Source organism: Vombatus ursinus, unplaced genomic scaffold (assembly GCF_900497805.2).
Source record: "Vombatus ursinus unplaced genomic scaffold, bare-nosed wombat genome assembly UNPS02014870.1, whole genome shotgun sequence".
Taxonomy (NCBI): Eukaryota; Metazoa; Chordata; class Mammalia; order Diprotodontia; family Vombatidae; genus Vombatus; species Vombatus ursinus.
In genome coordinates this window covers 153,413-179,234 of record NW_020954648.1, presented here as the reverse complement: position 1 = coordinate 179,234, position 25,822 = coordinate 153,413, and the positions used below count along the sequence as shown (strand labels likewise).

Genomic DNA, 25,822 nt, shown 5'->3' with positions numbered 1-25,822 from the left:
AAGAAGAAGAAGAAGAAGAAGAAGAAGAAGAAGAAGAAGAAGAAGAAGAAGAAGAAGAAGAAGAAGAAGAAGGAGAAGCAATAAATAAAAAGTAAGTGAAGAAAGTATGCTTTAATCTGCACTCAGAGTTCATCAGTTCTCTCTTTGGTGATGGATGGCATTTGTCATCATGAGTCCTCTGGAATTGTTATACTGTTATATTTTCAATGGTCATTTCCAGTCCTCTTTCCCAAAGCTGAGACAGAAATGACTTCTCTGAGCCAAAGCAATGGCTAGCACGGGTGTTGATACTGCTCACTCCCCCGATCACAAGGGAGTGCAGGGGCTCCGTAGAGAACAATCCCTGATCATATTGGAGAGCCTTCGTTTACAATCCATGAAGGGCAAGAGGGGCACGTCTGCAATGTTTGGGATCCCACAATTTAAACAGACACCACCAGCTTCCCTTCTGTTTGTCCCTACCACAGGATGGCAGTATTAACATGCTAGGTGGAACAACCTATGAGATATCAATATGTATTAAACACCTACTATATGCCAGGCACTGTGCTAAGTGCTAGGAATATACCTCCTACTATTTCTACCAAATTTTTCTCTTTCTTAGGGTAAATAACCACCTGAGTACTACTCTAAAAAACAGTCAGATATACTCATCTCAGAGAGTCTATGGGAGGCTCAGTCAGTTACTGAATAGTCCAGTAAGGCTTTGGGCATTGGGCAACAGAAAAAGATAGGTCAGTGGTCTTTGAAAGGTAACAGCAGTCCAAAAGAGCAAATGTCCTCATTTTCAAAAAAGGTAAAAGAGAAAAAATAAATAAATAAAAAATATAATAAAATAAAAAAAGGGAAGAGAGTCTGAGAATTAGAGATCAGTGAGTTTTGTTTACTCTGGTTCCCAACAAAATTCTAGAGTGTGTTATTAAAAGGATTTCATGAACATCTAGAAAAGGAAATGGTGATCTCAGAGTTCTGGCTAGCATGATATTATCAACAACACGCTGTATGAGACTGGGCTTATTTTTTTTGGACAGTGTTACTAGATTGGTAACATCAAGAGAACAAACTAAATGTAAACTAAATATAGTTTACCTAGAATTTCTAAAATATTGAACAAAATTCATCACGTTGTTCTTATGGAGAAGATGGAGGGATGTGTGGTCAATAAAGCAGGTGAATTTGGAACTGCTTGAATGACCTGACCTAAAAAGCTTTCATAAATGAATCAAGGTTACCTGAAAAAGAGGTTTTTAGAGGATTGCCCTAGGGAATCTTCTTGGTCCTGTACCATTAAAAATTTATTTAGCCATGACTTGGCTAAAGGCATGTTTATCAAATTTACAGATGACACAAAGCTAAGCAGGATAGATAATACGTTGGATGACAATCAATTTAAAATATATATATATGTATATATATATTATATATATATATACATATATATATAGACAAGCCAGAACGTTGAGTTGGATCAAATAAGATTCAATTTTATAGTGATAAATGTTATATCTTATGCTTGTTAAAAACTCAATATCAAAAATACAACATACTAGACATAGTTTATCTGAAAAAGTTTAAGGGGTAAGGAATTCTTAATTTGGGGTCCATTAACTTTTTTAAAATATCTATTTGGTTACCTGTACTTCAATATAATTAGCATCTTTTCTAATCCCATGCATTTTATTTTATTTGTTTAAAAATTCAATTCTGAAAAGGGGTCCACAAGCTTCACCAGATTACCAAAGGAGTCCTTGGCCCCCAAAAAAGGTAAAGACCTCTGACTCAGGGAATTTAGTGGATTGCAAGTTTATTGCAAGTTAAGTATGTTACAAGAGCAAAAAGACCCTCAAACCTTAACATAACCTTGGGTCATATTAATAGAGGAATGGTGTCCAGAGCTAAGGAGTTAAAAGTCCTGTTGTAGTTTGCCCTAAACAAATCATCTCAGGATTATCATGGTCAATTCTGGGAACCACATTTTAAAATGGGCCTTGATAAGCTGCAAAGCATCCAGAAGAAAGTAACATGGATTAGGAAAGGTCTTTAGGTCGTACTACATGAGGATTGGTTGAAGGAACTAGAGATGTTTAGTGTCAAAAAAAACTTGCTGTGGGCTGCCATGATTGTCACCAAGTATTCAAAGGACTGTTACACAGAAGAGGGGTTGGATTTTTTTCACTTGGCCTCAGATGGCAGAAATAGCAGCAATGGATGGGAGTTGTAGAGGTAGATTTAGTCTTGACTTAAGGAAAAATTTCTGGCAATTAGAGCTAGTCATAAGTAGAAAGGGCTGCCTCTGGAAGTAGGTGGTTGGTTTTTCTCCCTTATGAGAAGTCTTCAAGCAAAGGTTGGACAACCACTGGTTTGGATGACCACTGGTTGGGTATGATTTAAAGGGGTTCTTATTGAAGTATGAGTTAGACTTGGTGGATTCCGATGCCCCTTCCAACTCTGAGGTTCTGTAAGCTGAGGTTTTGCCAGTCCTTTTGGGAACAGCCCTACTTTGGTTGGATGCTGAAATCACACTTTTTCAGGTGTTAACTTTCTGTCAACTCCTTTGTGTGGAACTGGAACTCAATCCATGTTCCAGTTCCACAACTTTAAAAGCCCAAAGTGCCCATCTTGCCTTGTCACATACTATCATTTTCCCTTCCTCAGCCGCAGGAGCAAAGGAAAATTACAAGTCACACTGGTCTCCCTGTGATGAAGAAGAAATTAAAGACTGAAGCCAGGACTCCTTTTCCTGTAATAATATTGGAGGATGCTAAACCTAAGTGGGAGCAGTGGTACAGGTGAAGCCCCAGCACTTTCCCTAAGTCAATTTCCCTTCTACCTCTCTGGGGGGCGGAGGCGACCCTCTGTATCTCCCTTATTCATGTGTTTGAGCATTGTATTGGATTTGGAGTCTAGTATAGAGGCCAACTGGGAAGAAGAGTGATTCTGGAATTGCTACATCATAGCACAGTAGTGGAGAGTGCTGGGCCTGCAGTCAGAAAGACCTGGGTTCAGATCCAGCCTCAGACATTTACTAGCTTTGTGACCCTAGACGAGTCACGTCACCTTTGTTTGCCTCAACTGAAAAATAGGGATAATAATAGTACCTACCTTCCAGGATTGTTGTGAGGATCTAATAAGATTTATAAAGCACTTAGCACAGTGCCTGGAACATAATAAATGCTTGCTACTTTCTTCCAACCCTTCTTCCCTTCTTTTTCTCCTTCCTCCCTTCTTTCCCTCTTTTCTTCCTCCCTATATTCCCTCCTTTCTTTCCACCTTCCTTTATGTGCTCATAAGTCCTATAGTGCCAGTTCCTGGATGCATCATAGAGCTCCTAGTAACAGCTATTACCACACCCTTACCTTACTCCTCTCATCTAGAACATCCTCTTTTCTCTCAACTCAGACAATGCAATTAACTTTTAACTGGTAGATCCCTTCTACCATGAATCTTGGCTCTGACTCCACTAAATGAATTTTCCCTGTTAAGGTTTTCCACCAAGGCTGATTTCAAGAGTGAAGCCAAGTTTTCAAAGTTCCATGCCCTAAAGAAGCAACAGGAAGAGTATCCTGAACTTTCCTTTGTTCCAGATTTTAGGTCAGGTAAGAAGAAAAATGGCGAAGCCCACCTCCCTCTTTATTAAACCATTGCTTTTGGGACTGGATGTGAGTAGACACTAGAACTTGTTTGGAGAACTGGTAAAAAGAGGTTTGATGAATGTCCAGAGTGAAGCTGCCTGTCACTTGTTCATACCCCTTGGGGATCAAGGCAGGGGAGGATCTGGTTCAAATCCCAACTCTGATGATTACTACCTGTATGACCTTGGGCCAGTTAACCCCGGCCTAGATGACCTCTGAGGGCCCTTGTAACAGTAAGAAGTTGATATGGCATTGAACTTGGAGTCAGAAAGTCCTGAGTTCAAATCTCAGCTCAGAAATTTACTAGCTGTGTGACCCCAGGCAAGTGACTTAACCTATTTGTGCCTCAGTTTCCATATCTGTAAAATAAGAAGGTTGGACTTCTTGAATTGTAAGGTCCTTTCCAAACTCTAAATCTATGATCCTATAATCCTTCCATCTCTAAATCTCCTTTAATCCCTAGGTCTCCAGATTCCAATGGCAAACTAAATAAATCTTTGAGATTTCCCCCTTTGCTCACTGAAGAATAAGGAATGACTTAATCACACAACAATCAGTAGCTGTCGTAGAGGGGATTCATCTAGTTCTGTGTGACCTCAGGGAGCTGAACTTGAGTTGAAGTTATAGAAAGCAGATATACACATGGTGGAAGGAAAATCTTCCTTCACAAATTAAATTAACAATTAAAACTGTCCAAAAGTGGAAAGAGAGCTTTCCCCCTTACTAGAAGCCTTCAAACAAAAGGTAGATGATGGCTCTTTGGGCATGTTGTGGAGGAGATTCTGTTTCAGGTAGGGGTAGGACTAGTAAATCCTTTCTGATTCTTAAGAGACTGTGGTTCTTCACCTACCCAGCAAAACTGAGTATAATCCTGCAGGAGAAAAATGGTCATTCAGTGAAATAGAGGACTTTCAAGTATTCTTGATGAAAAGACCAGAGTTGAATAGAAAATTTGATTTTCAAATACAAGGAAGTGGAACATGAAGAGGTAAATAGGAAAGAGAAAATCATAAGAGACTTAATAAAGTTGAACTGTTTACATTCCTGCATGGAAAGATGATATTTGTAACTCATGAGACCTTTGTTAGTATTAGGGTAGTTGGAGGGGGAAAAATTATATGTATGTAGATATAGATAGATAGAGAGAGGGCACAGGGTGAGTTGAAAATGAAGGGGTCATATCTGGAGAATAAAATTAAGGGGTGAGAGAGGAATATACTAGGAGAAGGAGAAAGGGAAAGGTAGAAAGGAGTAAATTATCCCACAAAAAAAAAAACCCAACAGAAAAGAAAAGGCTCTTACAGTGGAGGGGAAATGGGGAAGGTGAGAGGGAATGAGTGAATCTTATTCTCATAGGATTTGACTTAAGGAGGGAATAACATACACACTCAATTGGGTGTGGAAATCTGTCTTACTCTACAGGAAAATAGAGGGGGGAAGGGGACAAGAGAGTAGGGGAATGAAAGAGAGGAGGGCAGATTGGGAAAGGGAGTAATCAGAAGCAAATACTTCTGAGGAGGGACAGGGTCAAAAGAAAGAACAAATGGGTGGGCAGATAGGATTAAGGGAAATAGAGTTAGTTTTTCACAGCATGTCTACTATGGAAGTGTTTTGCATAACTGCGCATATATAACCTATATTTAGTTGCTTGCCTTATCAATGAGGGTGGGTGGGGAGGGAGGAAGGGAGAAAATTGGGAACCCAAAGTTTTAAAAACACATGTTTAAAAAAATGTTTTCACATGCAACTGGGAAATAAGAAATACAGGAAATGGGGTACAGAAATCCATCCTGCCCTACCGGAAAATTGAAGGGGAAGGGGATAAGAGAGGGGGGGAGAGATCGAAGGGAAGACAGACTAGGGGAAGGGGTATTTAGAATGCATGACAATCTTGGGGTGGGGGGAGGGGGAGATGAGGTGAAAATTTGGAACTCAAAATCTTGTGGAAATGTTGAAAACAAACAAATAAATAAATAATTACCATTTAAAAAAAGAAATAAAGTAGCATATCAAATTTTAATAACACAAATTTCTCCCCTTTGGCGACTCGGGTGCGACCCAAACCCACAACCAAAGATTCTGGGTCTGTGATTTCAACATAGGAAATCCCTCTACCAATACAGACTAGTACCTTCTCTGGAACTAGAGGCTTGTGGAGGGTATTGAGAGGTTGATACTTGTTCAGGGTCACATATGCAGTATTGGTTAGAGGTGGGCCTTGAAACTGGAATTTTCTGTCTAGGAGACTAGCTCTCTAATCTCTGTATCGCCATAGCCCTTTATTCTTAGTATTCTTGTTGTTATTGTGTTTATTTATGGAAAATAAAAACGTGTATGAATGAACGAGACTGTGGTTCTAAGTGGAGAGGTATAGATAGGCAGAGGAGGCAAGAAGGACATTCCAAGTGGGTTCAAAGCTTGGCTGTCCTCCATGCCTAAAACAATTTCCTTAACTCTGCCTTCTACTAGCTGCCTTCCTTTAAATTTCAGCTAAAGTCCCACCTTCTGCAAGAAGCATTTTCCAGGTCTCCTTTATCTTAGTGCTTTCTCTGCCAAACAATTTATCTTGTCTATGTCTTATATGTACTTAGTTGTTTGCTTGTGGTCTCCCACATTAGACAGGAAGCTCCTTGAGGTCAGGGACTGCTTTTTGCTTTTCTTTGTAACCCCAGCACATGTCTGGAGATACACATGTACAGAATGCCTGTCACATAGTAGACTCTTAATGTTTTTTGACTAAGGGCAGAATAGTAGAAGATACAAAGAAACAGAGGAGGATAATATGATCTTAAGAATGCACACTGATATTGACTAGTTGACTAATCATGGAAAAGACAGGTGGTAGGAATGAGCCTCATAACTTGGGAATACAGAGGGCCTCCTTCCTCCCAATATAGTGCCTGGCACATAGTAAGAGATTAATTTTGGGGGCAGCTAGATGGCGCAGTGGATAGAGCACCGGCCCTGGATTCAGGAGTACCTGAGTTCAAATCTGACCTCTCACACATAACACTTACTAGCTGTGTGACCCTCGGCAAGTCACTTAACCCTATTGCCTAACCAAAAAAAAAAAAAAAGATTAATTTTCAATTCGATTCAATAAATATTAAGTGCCTACTATGGGCAAAGCAGGGTGCCTATGGAGATACCAAAGAAGGCAAAAGAATAGTCCCTGCCCTCAGGAGTTTACAATCAAATGGAGGGGGCAACATGCAAACAAATATATACACAGCAAACTATACACAGGATAAATAGGAAATAAGAGAGAGAAGGCACTTAGAATCAAGAGGGCTGGGGAAGGCTTCTGGTAGGAGGTGGGATTTGAGTAGACTTAAAGGAAGCCAGGGTTAATAAATGCTTATTGACTGGGTGATGGATGATGATAGCAACATATAAGCCTGGCTTCCTGGAGGTTCAAGACCTTCAGGTGGGTTTTTTGCGTCCTTCTCCTCAGTAATACGGTCAGGGTGTATCACCCCTGGAGGCCCCTTCTTACAGCTCTCTCTGCTTGGTTGCAGCGGCCAGGGACCAGGCGACCGGACGGAAGGTTTCCACGGTAACCTGGGAGCCGTTGACCCTCGCTACCCTCCTGGAAGAGAAGCCCACGCTGACGGTGCCCTTGCCAGGAGACAGCCCCTTCCGCTACGGGAGGGCCACGCAGTGGTTCACAGACAGGACCACAGTTCCTGACTGAGCCACGCAAAGCTCCCAGCGAGGGCACCCACTGCCACGGTCCTCCGGCGTGCGGCCAGCCGCGCTCTGGGCCTCCTTGTGACTTAGGCGAGCCAGCCCCATGCCGGAGAAGGCTGCAAAGGAACTCGTGTGTCTGTCACGCAGAAATTCTGCGGGCCAAGCTCCCGGCTCTGGAATTATGAACTGTTAGTACAGACTTGGCCCATTTTTGCTTTATATATATATATATATATATATGTGTGTGTGTCTGTGTGTGTGTGTGCGTGCAGAGAGCGCATACGTGTGTACGGATGGGAAAGGAGTGTTAGCACAGAAGGGAAGGCGTGACTGCGAGGCAAAAAGGGGCGGGGGGGAGGAGACTTAAGGCGCAGCAGAGGAAAGGGGCGGGGTTTCCACTAGAGTGACGGGTGAACTGCCCAGCAAGTTTGAGGGATGGGGGCCGGGCTTCCGGTGGAGCCTGTTCCTCTCGGTGGTGTCGGCTCGGACGGTTTCGGTTGGCCTAGAGATCAGTTGTCGCGGGAGATGATTAAAAAATTCGACAAGAAGGACGAAGAGTCTGGTACACGCAGGGACCTGGGGAACGCCTCCGATCCCCGCTTTCCCAACCCTTCCTCCTCGTAGTGCAGGGGCGGAGGGGAGGGGGCGGTGCGTCCTCTTCCTCCTGAGAGCCGGACGGAGGGAAGGTGGGAGGACCGGGCGGGGCTGAGAGCTGCTCGGAGCTGGAGTCCCTCCTCCTCCACCAGTGCGAGCCCTTCGCGTGGCCCCTCCCCCAACTCGAGACCCTCCCTTCCCCCTACCCCCCTCCCTCTCCGGCCGCACGCTCCCCGCCTGGGCTGCCCCGCACCACTCGCCCCGCCCCTCGGCTCCGGCGCGCGCGAGCCCTCCCCTGGCCGGCCCTCGGGCGCATGCTCCCGCTGCGCTGCCCCTCGCAGCCCTTCCCCTCCGGCCCCGGGGGTTGGTGGCGGAGAGGAGGCGGGGCCATGGCTGGAGGCGGTCGAAGTGAGCAGGGGAGGGGGCGAAGGGGGGGTCCCACAGAGGGCGAGCCGAGCGCGGTGTGGGGGGTCTGGGGGGGCGGGGGTGAGAAGCGGGAGGACCCTCCGGACCTCTGATACCTAGGGCCGTTGCTCTTTCGTTCATATTCCCAGGGGGAAGCGAGAGCTGGTACACGCCGGGCTTCCTACCTCCTCGTGGGCCGCCCAGCCCAGCCGGGCTTTGGGGTGCGGGGGAGGTTGAGGGTGGGAAAATCGAAGGTTTAGGAAGGAAGGATGAGATCGCGGTCTTATTTAAAGGGCCCTCTAGTGGAAGACGGATTAGATTTGCCCTGCTTGCCCCCAGACCCAAAATGTGTCGATTGTCAGCTGTACTTCAGCGTCAGTGGAAAGGAGTTGCCCCCAGTCAGGGCCGGCCCTGGATACTATGCATTTCCCTCTTAGAGGACGTCTTCAAATGAAAGTTGGACGTGGAAGGTTCTTTGGTTTTAGGCTGGGAGCCCGAGGCCCTTCCAGCGCCGAAATGCTTCGCTTCTGTCCCCAGCTGAGGTGCTTTTTAAAGGGGAGAGTGCGATTCCCTAAACCCTGCCACCTGTAGGAAGGACGGAACGCCTTTGACCTAGGAGGCTGATATTCAGGCCTGAGGCTCTCGGAGGTCCGGAAGAATTTAGGCCTGGATCTTAGCCGAAATGGAGGCGGTGCCAAGACGATTGAAAATTCACTAGTACTTCTTAACAGTCAGTGGGGTTTCCCCCCTCAGTTTTGCTTCTCTGTTACAAAGTTATTGAAATAAGAACTTATCTAAAGAACTAAAAGTGCCCTAACAATTTGATTAATGCTTATCACAAAGCCTCATAGAATTGGAAGGGATCTTGAAGCTCATCTACTCTAACTCGTGAGTCTCATTGACCTTATCATAGGACCGTAGATTTAGAGCAGAAACTACCTCGTGCCAGCTCCTTCATTTTACAGATGAGGAAATGAAATATGAATAGTAACAGGAAGCTTACTGATCTCACGCTTTCTACTTTTGGATACCTTAAATTGTTAGGAAGTGTTTTCTCTTCAGTCCACCCCTAATAATGTCAGCGTATTTGTTCTCGGTTTTGTGCCAGAAAATCTCAGAAGAATTTGTTCCAGGACACTGGTTTTGTAGCTTGGGCTTTCAGCCCCCTTCCACCTGCCTCTAGGACTATTGGGGCATAGATTTAAAAATGGAAGGGATATTAGAGGTCATCAAGTTCAACCTCTTCTTCTGAACACACTTTTTGCAGAAGCAGAAACTGAGGCACAGAGAGGTCAAGTGACTTGCCCAGGCTCACACAGCAAGTAAGAATCCCAACCAAGATTTGAACTTTTGTGTTCCTATTTCAAAGCCCAGCATTCCATCCTTTACACCATAATATAATTCCTACTTCAGTCAGATTATTGGTGAGTGTTCCAAAATCAGGAGTTGTGTCAGCAGAGCTAGAAATAGAACCAAGGTCACTTCATTTCATCTACAAGCAACTTGTAATGCCTGCCATTTTGGTATCCAGATGCTCAAGCTCTTAAAAAGGTTTTCCTGAATTTGTCTCCGTATTTTTTTCCTTTTGTTTCCAGTGTCGCTTAATTGTTGGTAAATGAATTTTCCTGTGGTAGTTAGCCGTGCTATTTTTGTTTTCTTTTTTAGGTAGTGGCTCTAATCCTTTTCAGCATTTGGAGAAGAGTGCTGTTTTGCAGGAGGTATGACTTAGAAGGATATTGTCTTTTGTGTTTGTTTTCCCCAGAGGGGGATCAGAACATCTCTAGGAGACATTCTTTCAGAGTTCATGTTTTAGCTATCATGACTGAAAAATGTTTTGCTAGAGTTGAATTAAGGTGTATAATGAATGAGATAAAATAATGTAACCTAAAGGAAAAAGGAACAATGGTGGTTTTTGTCATAGGATATTAGAAGAAGATAAATGTGCTATGATGCAGTGAAAAATTTGGTATAAAAGATGTCAAACAGGTACTTTGCATAAAGCTGCTGATGGAAGTTATAAATGTTAAATTTCACACCAGTTTTTTGAGGTGCCTTAATATTATGATTCTTATTTTGAAAATGAAACTCAGAGATTAAACCAAAGGGAAAGAGTGCAAAAGTATAATATCGAAACATGTTTCCTAGTTCATTTTTCTAATATAATTAATGTTTCATTTAACTAATATTACTTGGACTTTATGATAGAAGAGTTTAACAACATTCTTTATTTTGTTGACAATTTATTGGGATTTGTGATTGAGAAGGAAAAGATACAATGTATTTATTGTGCTCCCATAGGCTCGTATCTTCAATGAGACTCCTATCAATCCAAGACGATGTCTACATATTTTGACCAAGATCCTTTATTTACTGAACCAGGTAAATGAAGCTTACAGAGGCAGTTCTCCTTTCTGGGTCTCAGTTTTCCTAATCCATAAAATGAAAGGGTTTGACTGGATGAGCTCTAAAGGTCTCTTTGACAGCTAAAATCCTCTTTTTTTTTATTCTTTCAAAATTTGTTTCATTGTATAGAAATATCTAGCGCTCAGTTAAGTACTTTGAGGAAAATTTTTTTTTATATTCTTAAAAACCTGTTTTTAAAAGTCTGCTTTTTTAAAATCTAAAAAGGTGATTTTAATTTAATAACAAGATTGAAAAGTCCTTTAGGGCAGAGACCATATACCTTTTTGGTATTCTCCCAAATCAGTTTATCCAAGTATTTATTAAGCACTACTCTGTATCAGGCCTGATACTGTGCGCTGAGGACACAGACAAAAATCAGTCTTTGACCTCAGTAAGCTTAAATATGCTGCTAGCTGTATATGATAGGCACTCAAATATGTTTTGGTTTGAAATGAATAAAAAGTAATTTATTGTGGAAATATTTTCACTGCATTTGTTCAGAGGTTTTTATGTTCCTTTCAAAGTACAATTAAAAAACTAAACAAACTTCTGATAAGATTTACTAACCTTCCTGTATATTAGGTAGGCAATGTATGTTATACTCCAAAGTTTAATTTTTCAAATGCTGGGAAATTTTTATCTCAGGAAGAGCTATCAGAGGTCTAGAATCTTAGTAAATGTCACTCTCAGTTATTATCAAAAGGTGGCCATTGTGATGGTTAAGCTCACTTGTTAGTAAGACAGGTTACCAATTTAATTTCATAGGAGTATTTTTTCTCACTCTATCTAGACCAAGCATCTTACTCTTCATTCTCGTCAGCTATTTCACAAATTTGTGTCATTGGTTGGAGGAAAGTATGGATAATTACATACCTATCACTGACATTGAGAAAAACTAAAAACCTATATTCTGTTTGTGGTGGGTCAATAACATGATGTATAGAAAGAACATTAAAAAATTTAAATGGAAGGCAAAGTCACTTTAATTCACCTTTTTAAAAATTGGCCGTTGTGAATCTCTGCCCGTCATGGAGGTAGAATTTTGAGTAGGTCAGTTTTGATCAAAAGGCACTTTCATTTGCTATCTGGATGGTGCAATTAATGATGTACTCACATGCATGTAGATAATTAAAATGAGAAACAATTTTTTTTTTATCAGTTTGCAAAGTTCCTGGTTTATAGAGTAATACTTTAAAAACATTGTACCAGAATTTGCTTTTCCATATGTTTTCAGAGATTAGTAAGGAAATGTGATTCATAAATTTTGTTTAAAAATTCATATGCCCTGAGGATATTCAATAATTCTTTGATAAAAGAATGAGCAAGCTATTACAAATGTGTAGGCCAGATACCCTCTCTCTAAAATAATATACAAATTGCATTTCAATTAAATATTGTAAACTTTTATTACATTTCATTTAATGCCTTTCATCTTAGGCATTCAGAGCATTTCATTTAACTCTATTCTTATCAAATTAGTGAGATACAGTTTGAGTAGTAGTTACATTTTTACAGGAAGCCTGATTTCTGAAGGGTGAATGAGCCAGTGCTATTTTGGGTCAATAAATTAAACACTGAGATATTGATGGTTCCTATTAACACAAGATCTGTTGTGGTTCCTATTAATACAAGATCTACTGTGGTTTTAATCTTAGTAAATATGTATATTAAGATATACTTTCTAGAACAGAGGTCGACTCATTAGTTTTCAGATCTGTTCGTAGATCTTGCAAGTTGAATTTCTCCTACCATGTTCTTTTTTGTTGTTTACTGGAATTCTAAGTAAGGAAGGGGCACAACCAGTTCCATGTACTCCCTCCCCCTTTGCTAAGATGCTTTACCTTTAGTGTAAAAAAGACTTTCTCATCTAAACCTCACCCATCCAGATAAGCTCAAGGCTTTAGAAAAATGAAGAAGAGTAGATCTGCACAAAAGAGTTGGGACTGCTGTTCTAGAATTGAGTTACATAGTGGACAGTACTGATTTTTCAAATAAACAAATGTGGAAAATCACTGTGCTGTTACATACTTAGAAAAAGAGAAAATTGACATTTTAAAAATTGGAATATAGAGGAAGAATTTACATAAATGGTGGCTTTCCAAGGCTCTCAAGGGCATATAAAGTAATATAAATTGTAGAAGAAAATCACCAATTAGTTTAACAGATTTTTTAAATTGACTTTTATTTTGGTTAGGGTGAACACTTTGGAACAACTGAAGCCACAGAAGCCTTCTTTGCAATGACTCGATTGTTTCAGTCTAATGATGTAAGTCTTTACTTTTTAAGCTAAATTAATTTTTTCTGTTTGCATTGATAAGAAATGGGTTAGTGATTTCCACAGATATAATTAATCCTTGTACAGGACTTTGGGCGCTTCATCTGTAGGGGAGCTTTAAAAATGCTTTAAATGACTTAAAGGTTGAGTTCAACTTGGAAAACATTTCCCTTATAACCATATCGTAGATTTTAATAGTGTATATATGTGATTGATATTTCAGATGAAAAATTCATTCTTTGTTTAGCAGCTTTTTTCATAACATAATTGAGCTTATGAATCACTATAAAACGTACCTTAATTCTAAATACTTTGAGGATTATATAGTCAACTACCCACAGTGTGTTAGCTAATATAATTAGGGGAAAAAACTCTTTTTTAACAAGGCTTACATAATAATAAAACAATTAAATGAAATTATTTTGTTCAACATGATTTACACGAACGTCTCCACTTAGATCTATAATTCCAAAGGACCAGGATGAATTCAAATATATAATGATTCTGGTAGGGAATAGGTAGGTTGGGGAATTTTGTACCATCTCCCTTCCTAGCCTTGACTCCTCCTCTGACCACATTCTCTGGCTTAGCCCTTGATTTTGATTCCTTACTTGACCCTGTTGATTTTGCTTCACTCACTGATTGCCATCAGCTTCACTTGCCGCTCTGACTTGACAATAACACAGTTACATGAATTTAGAACTGGTTGAATGGCTAGATTTAAAGAATCGTTGTTAATAGTTCAGTGGCAAATGATAAGAGGTCTCCAATGGAATCCTCCTGAATCTATTCTCAGCCCTGTGCTGTCAAATGTTTTTAATCAATTACTTGGATAAAGACATGGTGAGCATACTTATAAAAATTGGAAATGATCCTAAGGCAGTAGGGATAGCAACAGAGGTCAGATGCAAAAACTTCTTGGGCTAAATCTAATAAAATGAAATTGAATGTGAATAAAAGAAATGTTGGGTTAAGAAATCAACTTCACAAGTACAGTATGGTAGAGGCATGGTTACAGCATTTTGTTTGAAAGATGTGTAGAGAATACGTGTCACTTGTTAGTAAGACAGGTTACCATTGGGATAGGGTAGCCCCTAAAACTAATAAGCTAATGTGATCTTGGGCTGCATTAATTGCATCTAGGAATAAGGAGATAATAGTCCCTTTATAATTCTGCCCTCATTAGACTTCGTCTAGAGTATAGTGTTCTGTTCTGGGGGTTATAGTTTAAGAAGGACATTGATAATGTGGGCAGTAGCCTGGATGGTGAAGGGTCTTGCATTCATGTCATATGAGGTTCAGTTGCAGGAATTGGGTAGGTTGAACCTGGAGAAGAGAAGACTCAGGGTAGACATGATAGCTGTGTTCAAATATTATGATGACTGTAGCATGAAAGAAAGATGAGATTTGTTCTGTTTGATCCCAGAGGGCAGAACAAGAAACAGTATAGTAGAAGTTGCAAAGAGGCAAGTGTGTGCTTGATATTAAGAACAGCATCTTAATAGTTGGAGCTGTTCCAAAGTGGAATGGGCTGCATTGGGAGGTGGCAAGTACCCCATCCTTAGAAGTCTTCAGACAGAGGCTGGGTGAATGGTTGTTGGATATGTTATAGTAGGATTCCTTTCCAGGTATGGGTTGGACTGGATGGTTGCTGAGGGCCCTGAGATAGCCACTGATGATGTCACTGTTGTAGTAGTGGTCAGTCATCATTAGTGTCAAAAGCTAATCTAGTGGCAGTGGTGAGGGCTAGGACAGGCAGAGACAGCTACAGTAAAGCCAAAGGGGGTGAGCAGGGTTAGGAATTAAGATCCAGGTAGTAAAGAGTAAGTACGTGGACCAAAAAGCAAAGCCTTCCTGGTGTGTAAGAATGGCCAGGCTGGAGGACTTTAGACTTCTATGTCCTGCACACAGTAGTATGCATAAAGTGAAAATCAGTGAGAGCTAGTTAGGAAACATTTTCTTAGAGTTTTCTTAGTGTTTAATTTAAATTGTAAGGCTAATTTGAATGTGTTAATAAATTCTATTAAAAATTGACAAAAAAGCACTAGGCATCTAGAAGAAATGTCCTTGTTTCAGTGAAATGAAGAACAGAGGGGAAAAAAACCTGTCTTTTGATTGTTTAGCTATGGCATCCTTAGTATATTGTTTATATTCTTTTAATGAAATCTTAGGTTAAATCTATATCATCTTAATCTCAAAACCTCTACACTTTAGCCTTCATCTACCTTATTAATCACTCTGAGCCTCTATTCATTTGTAGCAATTTTTCTAGTTCAGTGGACTTCCTCTTGGGGGGGGGGCTCCATATTTTTGTAGTTCATTATGCTTATGAAACCGCTGGAATGAATCGAAGTTGACTTTCTCTAAAGTCAAACATCCTGATATTTGGAAATATCTAGATAAATGGTTGAATTTTTCAGCATTCTTCCAGATGATGAGTGCTATGCTGGCATAGAATTTGTTTGCTTTTCAGAGGTGACATGAGATATTTAGTATTGTTCTTGTTTAGGTGTTTTGTTTTTCATCATACAAACACCCAGGGGTTTTTGTCATGGGAACCTGATTAAAAATCACTTAAACAAATCCCCAGCAGAACTTTAATTTACGTGGCTTGTATAATAACATCCTTAGCAATAACATGTTGCCTTTTACAAATGATTTTTCCCAGCAAACATTGAGAAGAATGTGCTACCTCACCATCAAAGAAATGGCCAACATCTCTGAGGATGTAATTATTGTCACAAGCAGGTATGTGAAGGTGAAGAAACCTAAGTGGGGATTATTATATACTAATAGAAGTATAATTAGTTTTACATTTTAACTGGTAGAGAAGTAATGGCAAAAATATATTTTAAATCAGTCTTCCCGAAAGGTGGGAATGGTAAGCAGACATTGATAAGTTGTAAATGTCCACACAAGGACAACCAGGATGGTAAAGAACCTTGATATCATGGCACGTGGGAATCAGAGTTCTTGAGTCTTTCAAAGTTGTTTTTATTTACAATATTGTTGTCCTTCTACAAATTGTTCTCTTGGTTCTGTTTCTTTTACTCTGTATCAGCTTATACCATCAAGGATTCTCTGAGATTATCTCTTTTATCATTTCTTACAGCACAATAATAATCCATTACATTCATATACCACAGTTTGTTCAGCTATTTCTCAATTGTATGAGTGGCAATTTATAACACTTCCTTATAGTTCTTTTCTTTTTTCCCTCTTTTTCATGCCTCCTTTAGGACCAGCAAGTTTGTTTTGCTTGTGACTAGTTTTTCCCCAGTATTATCCTGCCTCTTAACTATCCCCTTCCTTCTCACTTGCTAAGTCTGATGTAGTTATACACCAAACTCTGTGTGTGCTTTCTTTTTTTAAAAATGGAATATATATGTCAGTAAATTGAAACAAATTCTGAAGAGGCAAGAGAGAGTTGTGATTTCGGTACATGGAACACAGCAGGAAAGAAATGCTTGAATGGATACCTGTAGTTGGAAGACTTAGGGCATTATGAGGGCACAGGGAATGTAGGAGAATGAACCTAGATAGAAGAGGGGCAGAGAATGGGAAGGAGGCAGTCACATACTTGGCCAGATTGAAATTTTGCCTGAGGCCGACCCTTGCAGAAATCCCATGTCTTAAGAGAGCCCTCCAGAATTATATCAAGGCCTATGTTAGCCTAGTGTTCTTAGCTTTTATTAGGAATCCTGTTTTCCCTGGCCTATTTTTTTTAATGTTTGTCCTAATTTCTTTTCAGTATTAGCCTGAAAGTGGGGAATGTTGCTGAAAGCTAGCCAAGCAGGAGTCCATGGAGGAATGCTTATTACCATGATTAATGGCATATTAACTCATTTCAATTTCTCTAGTCTGACCAAAGACATGACTGGGAAGGAAGATGTGTACCGAGGCCCAGCCATCAGGGCCCTCTGCAGAATCACTGATGTAAGTTCTATTTTTGTGGTGTCATAGGAAATGTTGTATCTCTAAATGTTTCCCTGAGGACAATGTTTAGTTTTTATAGGACTCTCTACTCTGACAAGGAGATGCTTCCTTAAGAAGAAATAGATTTAATTTTAGTGGTTGACAGTATGTGCTTATAAGTTTATAATATGTATACACATATATACATGCATGCTTGTATATATACATATACACATATTTGCATACATAGCACAAGTGCTTGTAATGTCACTTGTTTGTCTCTGTTTTTAAAAGATCATTCTCTTTGTTTAAATTGGCTTTGTAGTTACCATATTCACCTACTAACTATAGGCCCAGCCTCTACCTTGAAAGGAAAAAATTGAAAAATAACGTTCATCATTGACGGCACTTAATTCATATACATCAAATTTGTAGAGACATGGTGTGGAAGAGGCTGAGGAGCAGCTAGTGATCTAGTTTGGCTAGTATGGCCTGTATTTGAATCAATATGACATTGGCTTGTCATCTCAAGTGTTCAGGTTGGAATGAGATCATAATACTGAATTGGTTTGAAGTGCAGTGGGAATAAGGTTCAGTTAAATATAGATCTGGGCAGCTAGGTGCCACACTGGATAAAGCACCAGGCCTTGAGTTAGGAAGATTCATCTTCCTGAGTTCAAATCTGACCTCAGACATTTATTGACTGTGTGACTCTGGGCAAGTCACTGTATGCCTCAGTTTCCTTGTCTGTAAAATGAGCTGAAGAAGGAAATGGCAAACCACTCTAGTATCTCTGCCAAGAAAACCTCAAATGGGGTCATAAAAAGTTGGCCATGACTGAATAGATTGAACAATAACAACAACAAAAAACCTAAGTCCTGGAAAAATAAATTAAACAGCTTGATTATTTTTATTGTTGCTATTATTTACTTAGGACTTAAATATTAGTTTTTCTTTTTATAGAAAGAATAGAACTAGAACCTTCAAACCGAATACACTGATTAAAGAATAACTGCGTATCACTGAGAAATACCATAGAATATTTTTTTAGCAGTTTGGCTCTAACAACCAGACCAGACTCCTATTTAGCTTTGGGATTATGTCTTTCCTGTCTTTTCTAAAGTCCATCCTTCTACCAGACTGCAAGTTTCCCTGACATGGAATGTGGCACTTGGAAGTTAACCGGATGGTTGTTCTTTGATGATTTGTTTCTTCGTGTACTAAAATATTGTGCATATTTGTGTTCAGCATATACTTTGCCTACTTTGTAGTATGTAGAAAAAATCCAGTCCATAAATAGAGAATATGATCCCTTGCAAGTCATTGAAGAGATTCATACAAAAATAACCATATTATATCAAACTCTTCAGAGTCTAATTCTTTTTTAAACTTCCTTGTTAGAAACCTCCTTCTCAAAGCTAGAAATTGTATGGGAGACAGGGATATATGCTGTCTCTATTGCACCTACTGTTCATTTTCTCCACAAAGTGTAGAGGGTTGCATTACTCTTATCACTCCCACCTTTTTTTTTTTTTTTACATTTAAAATTTTTATTGTGAACTTAAGTCAGCCATAAACATTAACATTTTAATCTACAAAGACCAAAAAAGAGTCTTTTTTATGAAACCATGAACTTCTCTACATAGTTTTTTAAAGAATACATTAAATTTAAACCAGCAGTAACAAAATTGCCCTGTTTGTGTCACCTTCTGAACTTCCTGTTTTTGTTTTTTTCTGTGTATTTTTAATATTTTATTGATACCATTTTCTTCTTTTGGAGGAGTAGGGACGTGTCTATCACTGTCTACTAACCCCCTGAAATAGAAGCAGTCCCTTGTAAAACAATTCAAAGTATTGGCTATGTCTGAAAATGGGTGGTTCATTCTACGTCTCTAGTTCATCATCTCTGTGTGCAAGGTTGGGTAGTGTATGTGACATCTGTCTTCTGAGGTCATAATTATTCTTCTGTAGTTTTTCAAAGTTGTTTTCCTTTACATTATTGTGGTCATCTTATAAATTATTCTGATAATGTTAATTTTGCTGTGCAACAGTTCATATAAGTGTTCCCACTCTCCCTCCTCCTCCGCCTAATGTCACAGAAGCCACATACAACCATGGTGAGAGCAGGACTGATTCCTTTTTGACCCCAGGAGAACAGCATTTCACTCACTGGATCCCTGTGCTTGAGACAGTACTTTGCTCTTTAGCCACTGCTACAGTGGCACTGAGGAGACTAGAATTTTCCCCAGTTCATTCTGTGTCTAGGCTAACTTTAACTCAAAGGAACTTTATTTTAAGAGGATTTGTTGTTGAGGAAACATGGTTGTATGGTCTATAGTAATTCATTTATCTAGCAATATCAGTTGAAAGAATGGGATATTTCATGTAAATTAGTTTTTCACATACTTAAAACTTCAGACTCAAACCTTTTTGAAAAATCATTTTGGATTTAAATCTTTTTATAATTTATTATAAATTCCCTTGTCGCCTTGAATGGGATACTGAGCATAATTTAATCTTTCCAACTTGTAGATATCATTATAGATGCTCCTTATTGTAGTGTCATAATCTGCAGTAGTACAGAAAATTGCTGTTTAGTTTTTTTTGACTCTTCCCATATGTCAGACTACTTTGCCTGTCTTTGTGTCAACCCCTCAAACCCACTGCCTCATTCTAGAAAACTGGGAAACAAGATGACTCAGAATGTTAATAGTTATATGTTAAATAAGATTGAGTGTGGTGCTAAAGGAGAGCCTGAGGCTTAAAGCAAATGACTTGGTTGGGGCTTTGGAGATGGCGGTCATACTCAGAGGTCCTCTTCTTTCCCTGCTCTCACTTTCTGCTTTGAGTTTATTTCAGGTCCTTTTTAAGGTAAGTAAAAATGATATAACTAAACTTGATCTTTGAAGAATCCCTTTGGAACTAGATAAGTAGGAAGTTCTCCTTACAGAAAATTAAAGTTGGAAGGAGCCACAGAATACATCTTCTTATCCAATTCAGGTATCTTCTCTACAGGATCTACTTGAACATTGCAGTGACAAGGGAGTTTACTGCTCTGAGTTAACTCATGCCATTGTTGGCTTCAATTTTTAGAGAATTATTCCTTAGATTAAACTGAAGCATGACTTAATGTAGCTCCATGTGTGTGTGAGTATATAATTGGCTTTAAGATGAAGAGTTTTGTTTGCCGAAATGAACACTTGTCTTTACTTTTTCCAAATTGCATTAGGGAACAATGTTGCAGGCCATTGAAAGATACATGAAGCAAGCCATTGTGGATAAAGTTCCAAGTGTATCCAGTTCAGCATTGGTGTCTTCTTTAGTAAGTAGAGAAATTGCAGTATACTTACTATTTATAGCACAGTTTGTAGATATTGAAACAAGGTGTCCTTATGATTCTCTCTCTTGTGCAATACTTACTTTTAATAAGTACAAAAAAATCTGTTTTGTTTTTCCCAAGCACTCTTTGTTGTACCAAAAAAAAAAGAATATGCTTTCTGTAAGCCTTAGGTCTCTATGAGTTAGGAAAATAAACAGGGAATCTATACTAAAGATGGGAAGAGGAGAAGTGAGGGTGATCTGACAGTTAAGAGTCTGGCCTGTTTTTCACTCTCTCCCTGCTTCCTCACAGTGAGCACTTATTTCTTCTTTTTCCTTTTCCCTTTCTGTATGTATCTCCCAGCTTCTTTTATTCCTCAAATACCCAATATCTTCATGCTCACCCCATCCAGGCTGGCTTGTACTCCCCGAAAATAACTTGTGCTCCAAAATCACTCTACTCTTTCCCTACTTCAAACTTTTATTCGCTGGGAAAGTGCAGTTTAGCTTATCAAGGCAGTTGACATTGGACTTATAAGCCTAATGCATTCAGGGTTATTTTAGCTTCTCAGAGAGAAGCTTGTCAGTGAAATGTATGTCCACCTGCAGGAATGTATGGAGCCAGATAATTTTGTGCAAAAGGACATTTTTGTGCTTTTGGCCAGGTAGCTGTACTTATCTCCCATGTCCCAAATTAATTTATATGGCATTGAAACATGAAATCATCATATGGCCAGATGTTTAACCCCAAAAATCACTTTTGTAAACGTCTTTGTTTTCTGGGATTCTGTAAGAATATAGTTTAGGTGGGGAGAAGGGAAAGGAAGGTCTTCATTTAGCTAACAGAGGTGATGTAGATAGTTGGAAAGATGATATAAGTCCTGAATCCTTCAGTGTGAAAGGTTTCCTAGAAGTTGGTTACATTGAGGAGGTTATGATTCTTTTTTAAAAAGTAATTGAGGAACCAAGATGGTGGAGTAAAAGCAGTGACTTGCTTGAGCTTTCCCCCAGACTCCTCCAAATACCTGTAAAAAATGGCTCTAAACAAAGTCTAGAGCAGCAGAACCCACAAAAAGAGAGAGTGGAACAAATTTCCAGCTCAAGACTTCCTGGGTGGTTGATTGGAAAGGTCTGTTGCACCGGACTGGGAGAGGAGCACAGTTCAGTGTGGGCTGCACAAAGATGGGGCCTCAGTGAACCTGGAGCAGGCCTCAGGGGACTGAATCAAGGGGAGCTGTGGTGGTTTCCAGACTTCTCGACCCACAAAAGTCAAAGACAACTTAGAAGGTCAGTAGGAAAGGTCTGTGACCACAGTGAGAGAGGAGCTTAATCGGCCCCAGTCCCTGTGTAGCCCTGGGGCAGCGGCTGCTTCTAGACAGAGCGGGGATCGAGTGGCTAATCAGAGGGGGATTGCAGGGGTCTCTTTGCTGGCACTGAGGCAGGATTCTCTTGCTTTGCCCATGCTTGGATTTGGGTTGCAGTTCTGGGTGGCGGTCCTGGGGCAACAAGAAGTACTGGCGTGGTGGAGCTTGTGGTAGTGATGGAGAGGTTATCATACTCACAGTTACAAGGCAGAGAAGAGTGCTTGCAATCACTCATAGACCAGAGCACAAGCCAGGAAAGGAATAAACACCTCGCCTTTAGTCATACCACCTTAGAAGAACTGAAAATATACAGGTCCCTAGAAGTATCTCTGAAAACAGCTGAACAGAACCCCCAAAGGCTGGGACAATACATTCTCCACACTGGAAGCAGACCCCTACCATAACAAAGAGTTTAAAAGTCAAATAATTGTCTGGGAACATGAGCAAACAGCACAAAAATTGTCGGACCATAGAATCTTAATTTGGTGACAAAGAAGATCAAAACATACAACCAGAAGAAGACAACAAGGTCAAAGCTTCTACATCCAAAGCCTCCAAGAAAAATATGAATCAGTCCCATTCCATGGAAGAGCTCAAAAAGGGTTTTGAGAAGCAAGTAAGTAGAGAAAAAACTGGGAAGAGAAATGAGAATGATGCAAGAAAATCATGAAAAACAAGTCAGCAGAGCTTGCTAAAAGAGACCCAAAAAAATACTGAAGAAAATAACACCTTAAAAAATAGACTAACCCAAATGGCAAAAGAGGTCCAAAAAGCCAATGAGGAGAAGAATGCCTTAAAAAACAGAATTGGCGAGCAGAGCTAAGATGGTGGAGTAAAAACAGTGACTTGCTTGAGCTGTCCCCCTAACTCCTCCAAATACCTATAAAAAATGGCTCTAAACAAATTCTAAAGCAGCAGAACCCACACAGAGACAGAGTGAGACAAATTTCCAGCCTAAGACAACCTGGATGGTTGATCGGAAGGGTATATCGTGCTGGGCGGGGAGAGGAGTGCAGTTTGGTGTGGGTGTGCAGGCCGCAGCAACCCTAGAGCAGGCCTCAGAGGACTGAATTGCAAGCAGCTATTGCGGTTTCCAGACTTCTCAATCCATGAACGCCAAAGACAACTTGGAAGGTGAGTGGGAAAAGTCTGTGACTGCGGTGGTGAGAGAGGAGCTGGATCTCAGCTGCAAGTCCCGAGCGTGGCCTCTGGGGCAGCCACTGCCTGCTGAGCTTCCTGCCCACAGACTGAGTGGGAATCAAGCGGCTGATCAGAGGGGGATTGCAGGGATCTCTTTGCCAGTGCTGAGGCAGGAATCTCTTATTTTGCCTGTGCTTGGATCTGGGTCACAGTTCTGAGGGGTGGGGCGGTCCCGGGGCAAGGAGGAGTGCTGGCATGGTGGAACTTGTTGTGGCGGTGGAGAAGAAACACCTTGCCCCTTATCATACCACCTTGGAAGAACTGAAAATTTACAGGTCCCTAGAAGTGTCTCTGAAAACAGCTGTACAAACCCCCAAAGCTTGGGACAGTACACTCTTCACATTGGAAGCAGACTTTTACCTTAACAAAGAGTTTAAACTCAAGTAATTGGCCAGGATCATGAGTAAGCGGCACAAAAATAGTCAGACTATATTATCTTACTTTGGTGACAAAGAAGATCAAAACATACAACCAGATGAAGACAAAGTCAAAGCTCCTTCATCCAAAGCCTCCAAGAAAAATACGAATCAGTCCTAGGCCTTGGAAGAGCTCAAAAGGGATTTTGAGAAGCAAGTAAGAGAAGTAGAGGAAAAACTGGGAAGAGAAATGAGAGTGAGGCAAGAAAATCTTGAAAAACAAGTCAACAGCTTACTAAAGGAGACTCAAAAAAATACTGAAGAAAATAACACATTAAAAAATAGCCTAACCCAAATGGCAAAAGAGGTCCAAAAAGCCAGTGAGGAGAAGAATGCCCTAAAAAGCAAAATTGGCCAAATGGAAAAGGCAGTCCAAAAGATTACCGAAGAAATTACTTCCTTAAAAATTAGAATAGAGCAATTGGAAGCTAGTGGCTTTATGAGAAATCAAGACACTGTAAAACAAATCCAAAAGAATGAAAAATTAGAAAACAATGTGAAATATCTCATTGGAAAAACAACTGACCTGGAAAATAGATCCAGGAGAGAGAATTTAAAAATTATTGGACTATCTGAAAGCCATGATCAAAAAAAGAGCCTAGACATCATCTTTCAAGAAATTATCAAGGAAAACAACCCTGATATTTTAGAACCAGAGGGCAAAATAGAAATTGAAAGAATCCACCAATCACCTCCTGAAAGAGATCTCCAAAGGAAAACTCCTAGGAATATTGTAGCCAAATTCCAGAGTTCCCAGATCAAGGAGAAAATATTGCAAGCAGCCAGAAAGAAACAATTCAAGTATTATGGAAACACAATCAGGATAACATGAGATTTAGCAGCTTAAAGGACCACAGGGCATGGAATATAATATTCCAGAGGGCAAAGGAGATAGGATTACAACCAAGAATCACCTACCCAGCAAAACTGAGTATAATCCTGCAGGGGAAAAAATGGTCATTCAATGAAATAGAGGACTTTCAAGCATTCTTGATGAAAAGACCAGAGCTGAATAGAAAATTTGACTTTCAAATACAAGATTCAAGTGGAACATGAAGAGGTAAACAGGAAAGAGAAATCATAAGAGACTTGTTAAGGTTGAACTGTTTACCTTCCTGCATGGAAAGATGATATTTGTAACTCATGAGACCTTTGTCAGTATTAGAGTAGTTGGAGGGAAAAAGATTATATATACGAATATATATAGATATAGATAGATAGAGGGCACAGAGTGAGTTTAAAAAGAAGGGGTCATATCTGGAGAATAAAATTAAGGGGTGAGAAAGGAATACACTAGGAGAAGGAGAAAGGGAAAGGTAGAATGGGGTAAATTATCTCACAAAAAAACAGAAAAGAAAAGGCTCTTACAGTGGAGGGGAAACGGCAAAGGTGAGAGGGAATGAGTGAATCTTATTCTCACAGGATTTCACTTAAGGAGGGAATAACATGCACACTCAATTGGATATGGAAATCTGTCTTACCCTACAGGAAAATAGAGGGGGGAAGGGGACAAGAGAGTAAGGGAATGATAGAGAGGAGGGCAGATTGGAAAAGGGAGTAATCAGAAGCAAATACTTCTGAGGAGGGTCAGGGTCAAAAGAAAGAATAGAAAAAATGGGGGGGCAGGATAGGATTAAGGGAAATAGAGTTAGTTTTTCATGGCCTGTCTACTATGGAAGTGTTTTGCATAACTGCACAAGTATAGCCTATATTGAGTTGCTTGCCTTTTCAATGAGGGTGGGTGGGGAGGGAGGAAGAGAGAAAATTTGGAACCCAAAGTTTTAAAAACACATGTTTAAAAAAAAAATGTTTTCACATGCAACTGGGAAATAAGAAATACAGGAAATGGGGTACAGAAATCTATCTTGCCCTACAGGAAAATAGAAGGGGAAGAGGATAAGAGAAGGGGGGTAGAGATAGAAGGGAAGACAGACTAGGGGAAGGGGTATTCAGAATGCATGCCATCTAGGGGTGGGGGCAGGGATGAGATGGGGTGAAAATTTGGAACTCATCTTGTGGAAGTAAATGTTGAAAACTAAAAATAAATAAAGGTATTAATAAAAATAAACTCAAAAACACAGAATTGGCCAAATGGAAAAGGAAGTCCAAAAGTTCACTGAAGAAAATAGTTCCTTAAAAATTAGAATGGAGCAATTGGAAGCTAGTGACTTTATGAGAAATCAAGACATTATAAAACAAAACCAAAAGAATGAAAAAATAGAAGACAATGTGAAATATCTCATTGGAAAAACAACTGACCTGGAAAATAGATCCCTGAGAGAGAACTTAAAAATTGTTGGACTATCTGAAAGCCATGATCAAAAAAAGAGCCTAGACATCATCTTTCAAGAAATTATCAAGGAAAACTGCCCTGATATTTTAGAACCAGAGGGCAAAACAGAAATTGAAAGAATCCACCGATCACCTCCTGAAAGAGATCCCCAAAGGAAAACCCCTAGGAATATTGTAACCAAATTCCAGAATTTCCAGGTCAAGGAGAAAATATTGCAAGCAGCCAGAAAGAAACAATTCAACTATTGTGGAAACATAATCAGGATAACACAGTTTTAGCAGCTTCTACATTAAGCGGCCAGAGGACATGGAGTATGG

At 40.0% G+C, this 25,822-nt stretch overlaps 2 protein-coding genes across 3 annotated transcripts in view; both read left to right on the top strand.

Moving 5' to 3' along the window:
- TSGA13 (testis specific 13) overlaps nucleotides 1-7,326 on the top strand; it is a 12,789-nt gene extending 5,463 nt beyond the window's left edge. Inside the window, exons 5-7 of the mRNA XM_027842265.1 lie at nucleotides 2,656-2,789; nucleotides 3,484-3,596; nucleotides 7,151-7,326. Of these exons, the coding sequence (XP_027698066.1) occupies nucleotides 2,656-2,789; nucleotides 3,484-3,596; nucleotides 7,151-7,326 (423 nt within the window). The remainder of the gene's footprint in view (nucleotides 1-2,655; nucleotides 2,790-3,483; nucleotides 3,597-7,150) is intronic.
- A 437-nt stretch (nucleotides 7,327-7,763) lies between these two features.
- COPG2 (coatomer protein complex subunit gamma 2) overlaps nucleotides 7,764-25,822 on the top strand; it is a 42,319-nt gene continuing 24,260 nt past the window's right edge. The window contains exons 1-7 of one of the 2 annotated variants that reach the window (XM_027842266.1): nucleotides 7,764-7,884; nucleotides 9,987-10,039; nucleotides 10,620-10,700; nucleotides 12,919-12,990; nucleotides 15,668-15,747; nucleotides 16,860-16,935; nucleotides 20,144-20,236. In XM_027842266.1, the coding sequence (XP_027698067.1) occupies nucleotides 7,848-7,884; nucleotides 9,987-10,039; nucleotides 10,620-10,700; nucleotides 12,919-12,990; nucleotides 15,668-15,747; nucleotides 16,860-16,935; nucleotides 20,144-20,236 (492 nt within the window). In that variant the 5' untranslated portion in view covers nucleotides 7,764-7,847. Of the gene's footprint in view, nucleotides 7,885-8,230; nucleotides 8,325-9,986; nucleotides 10,040-10,619; nucleotides 10,701-12,918; nucleotides 12,991-15,667; nucleotides 15,748-16,859; nucleotides 16,936-20,143; nucleotides 20,237-25,822 lie in introns of those variants that run through there. The other variant, XM_027842267.1, reaches the window with a different exon arrangement.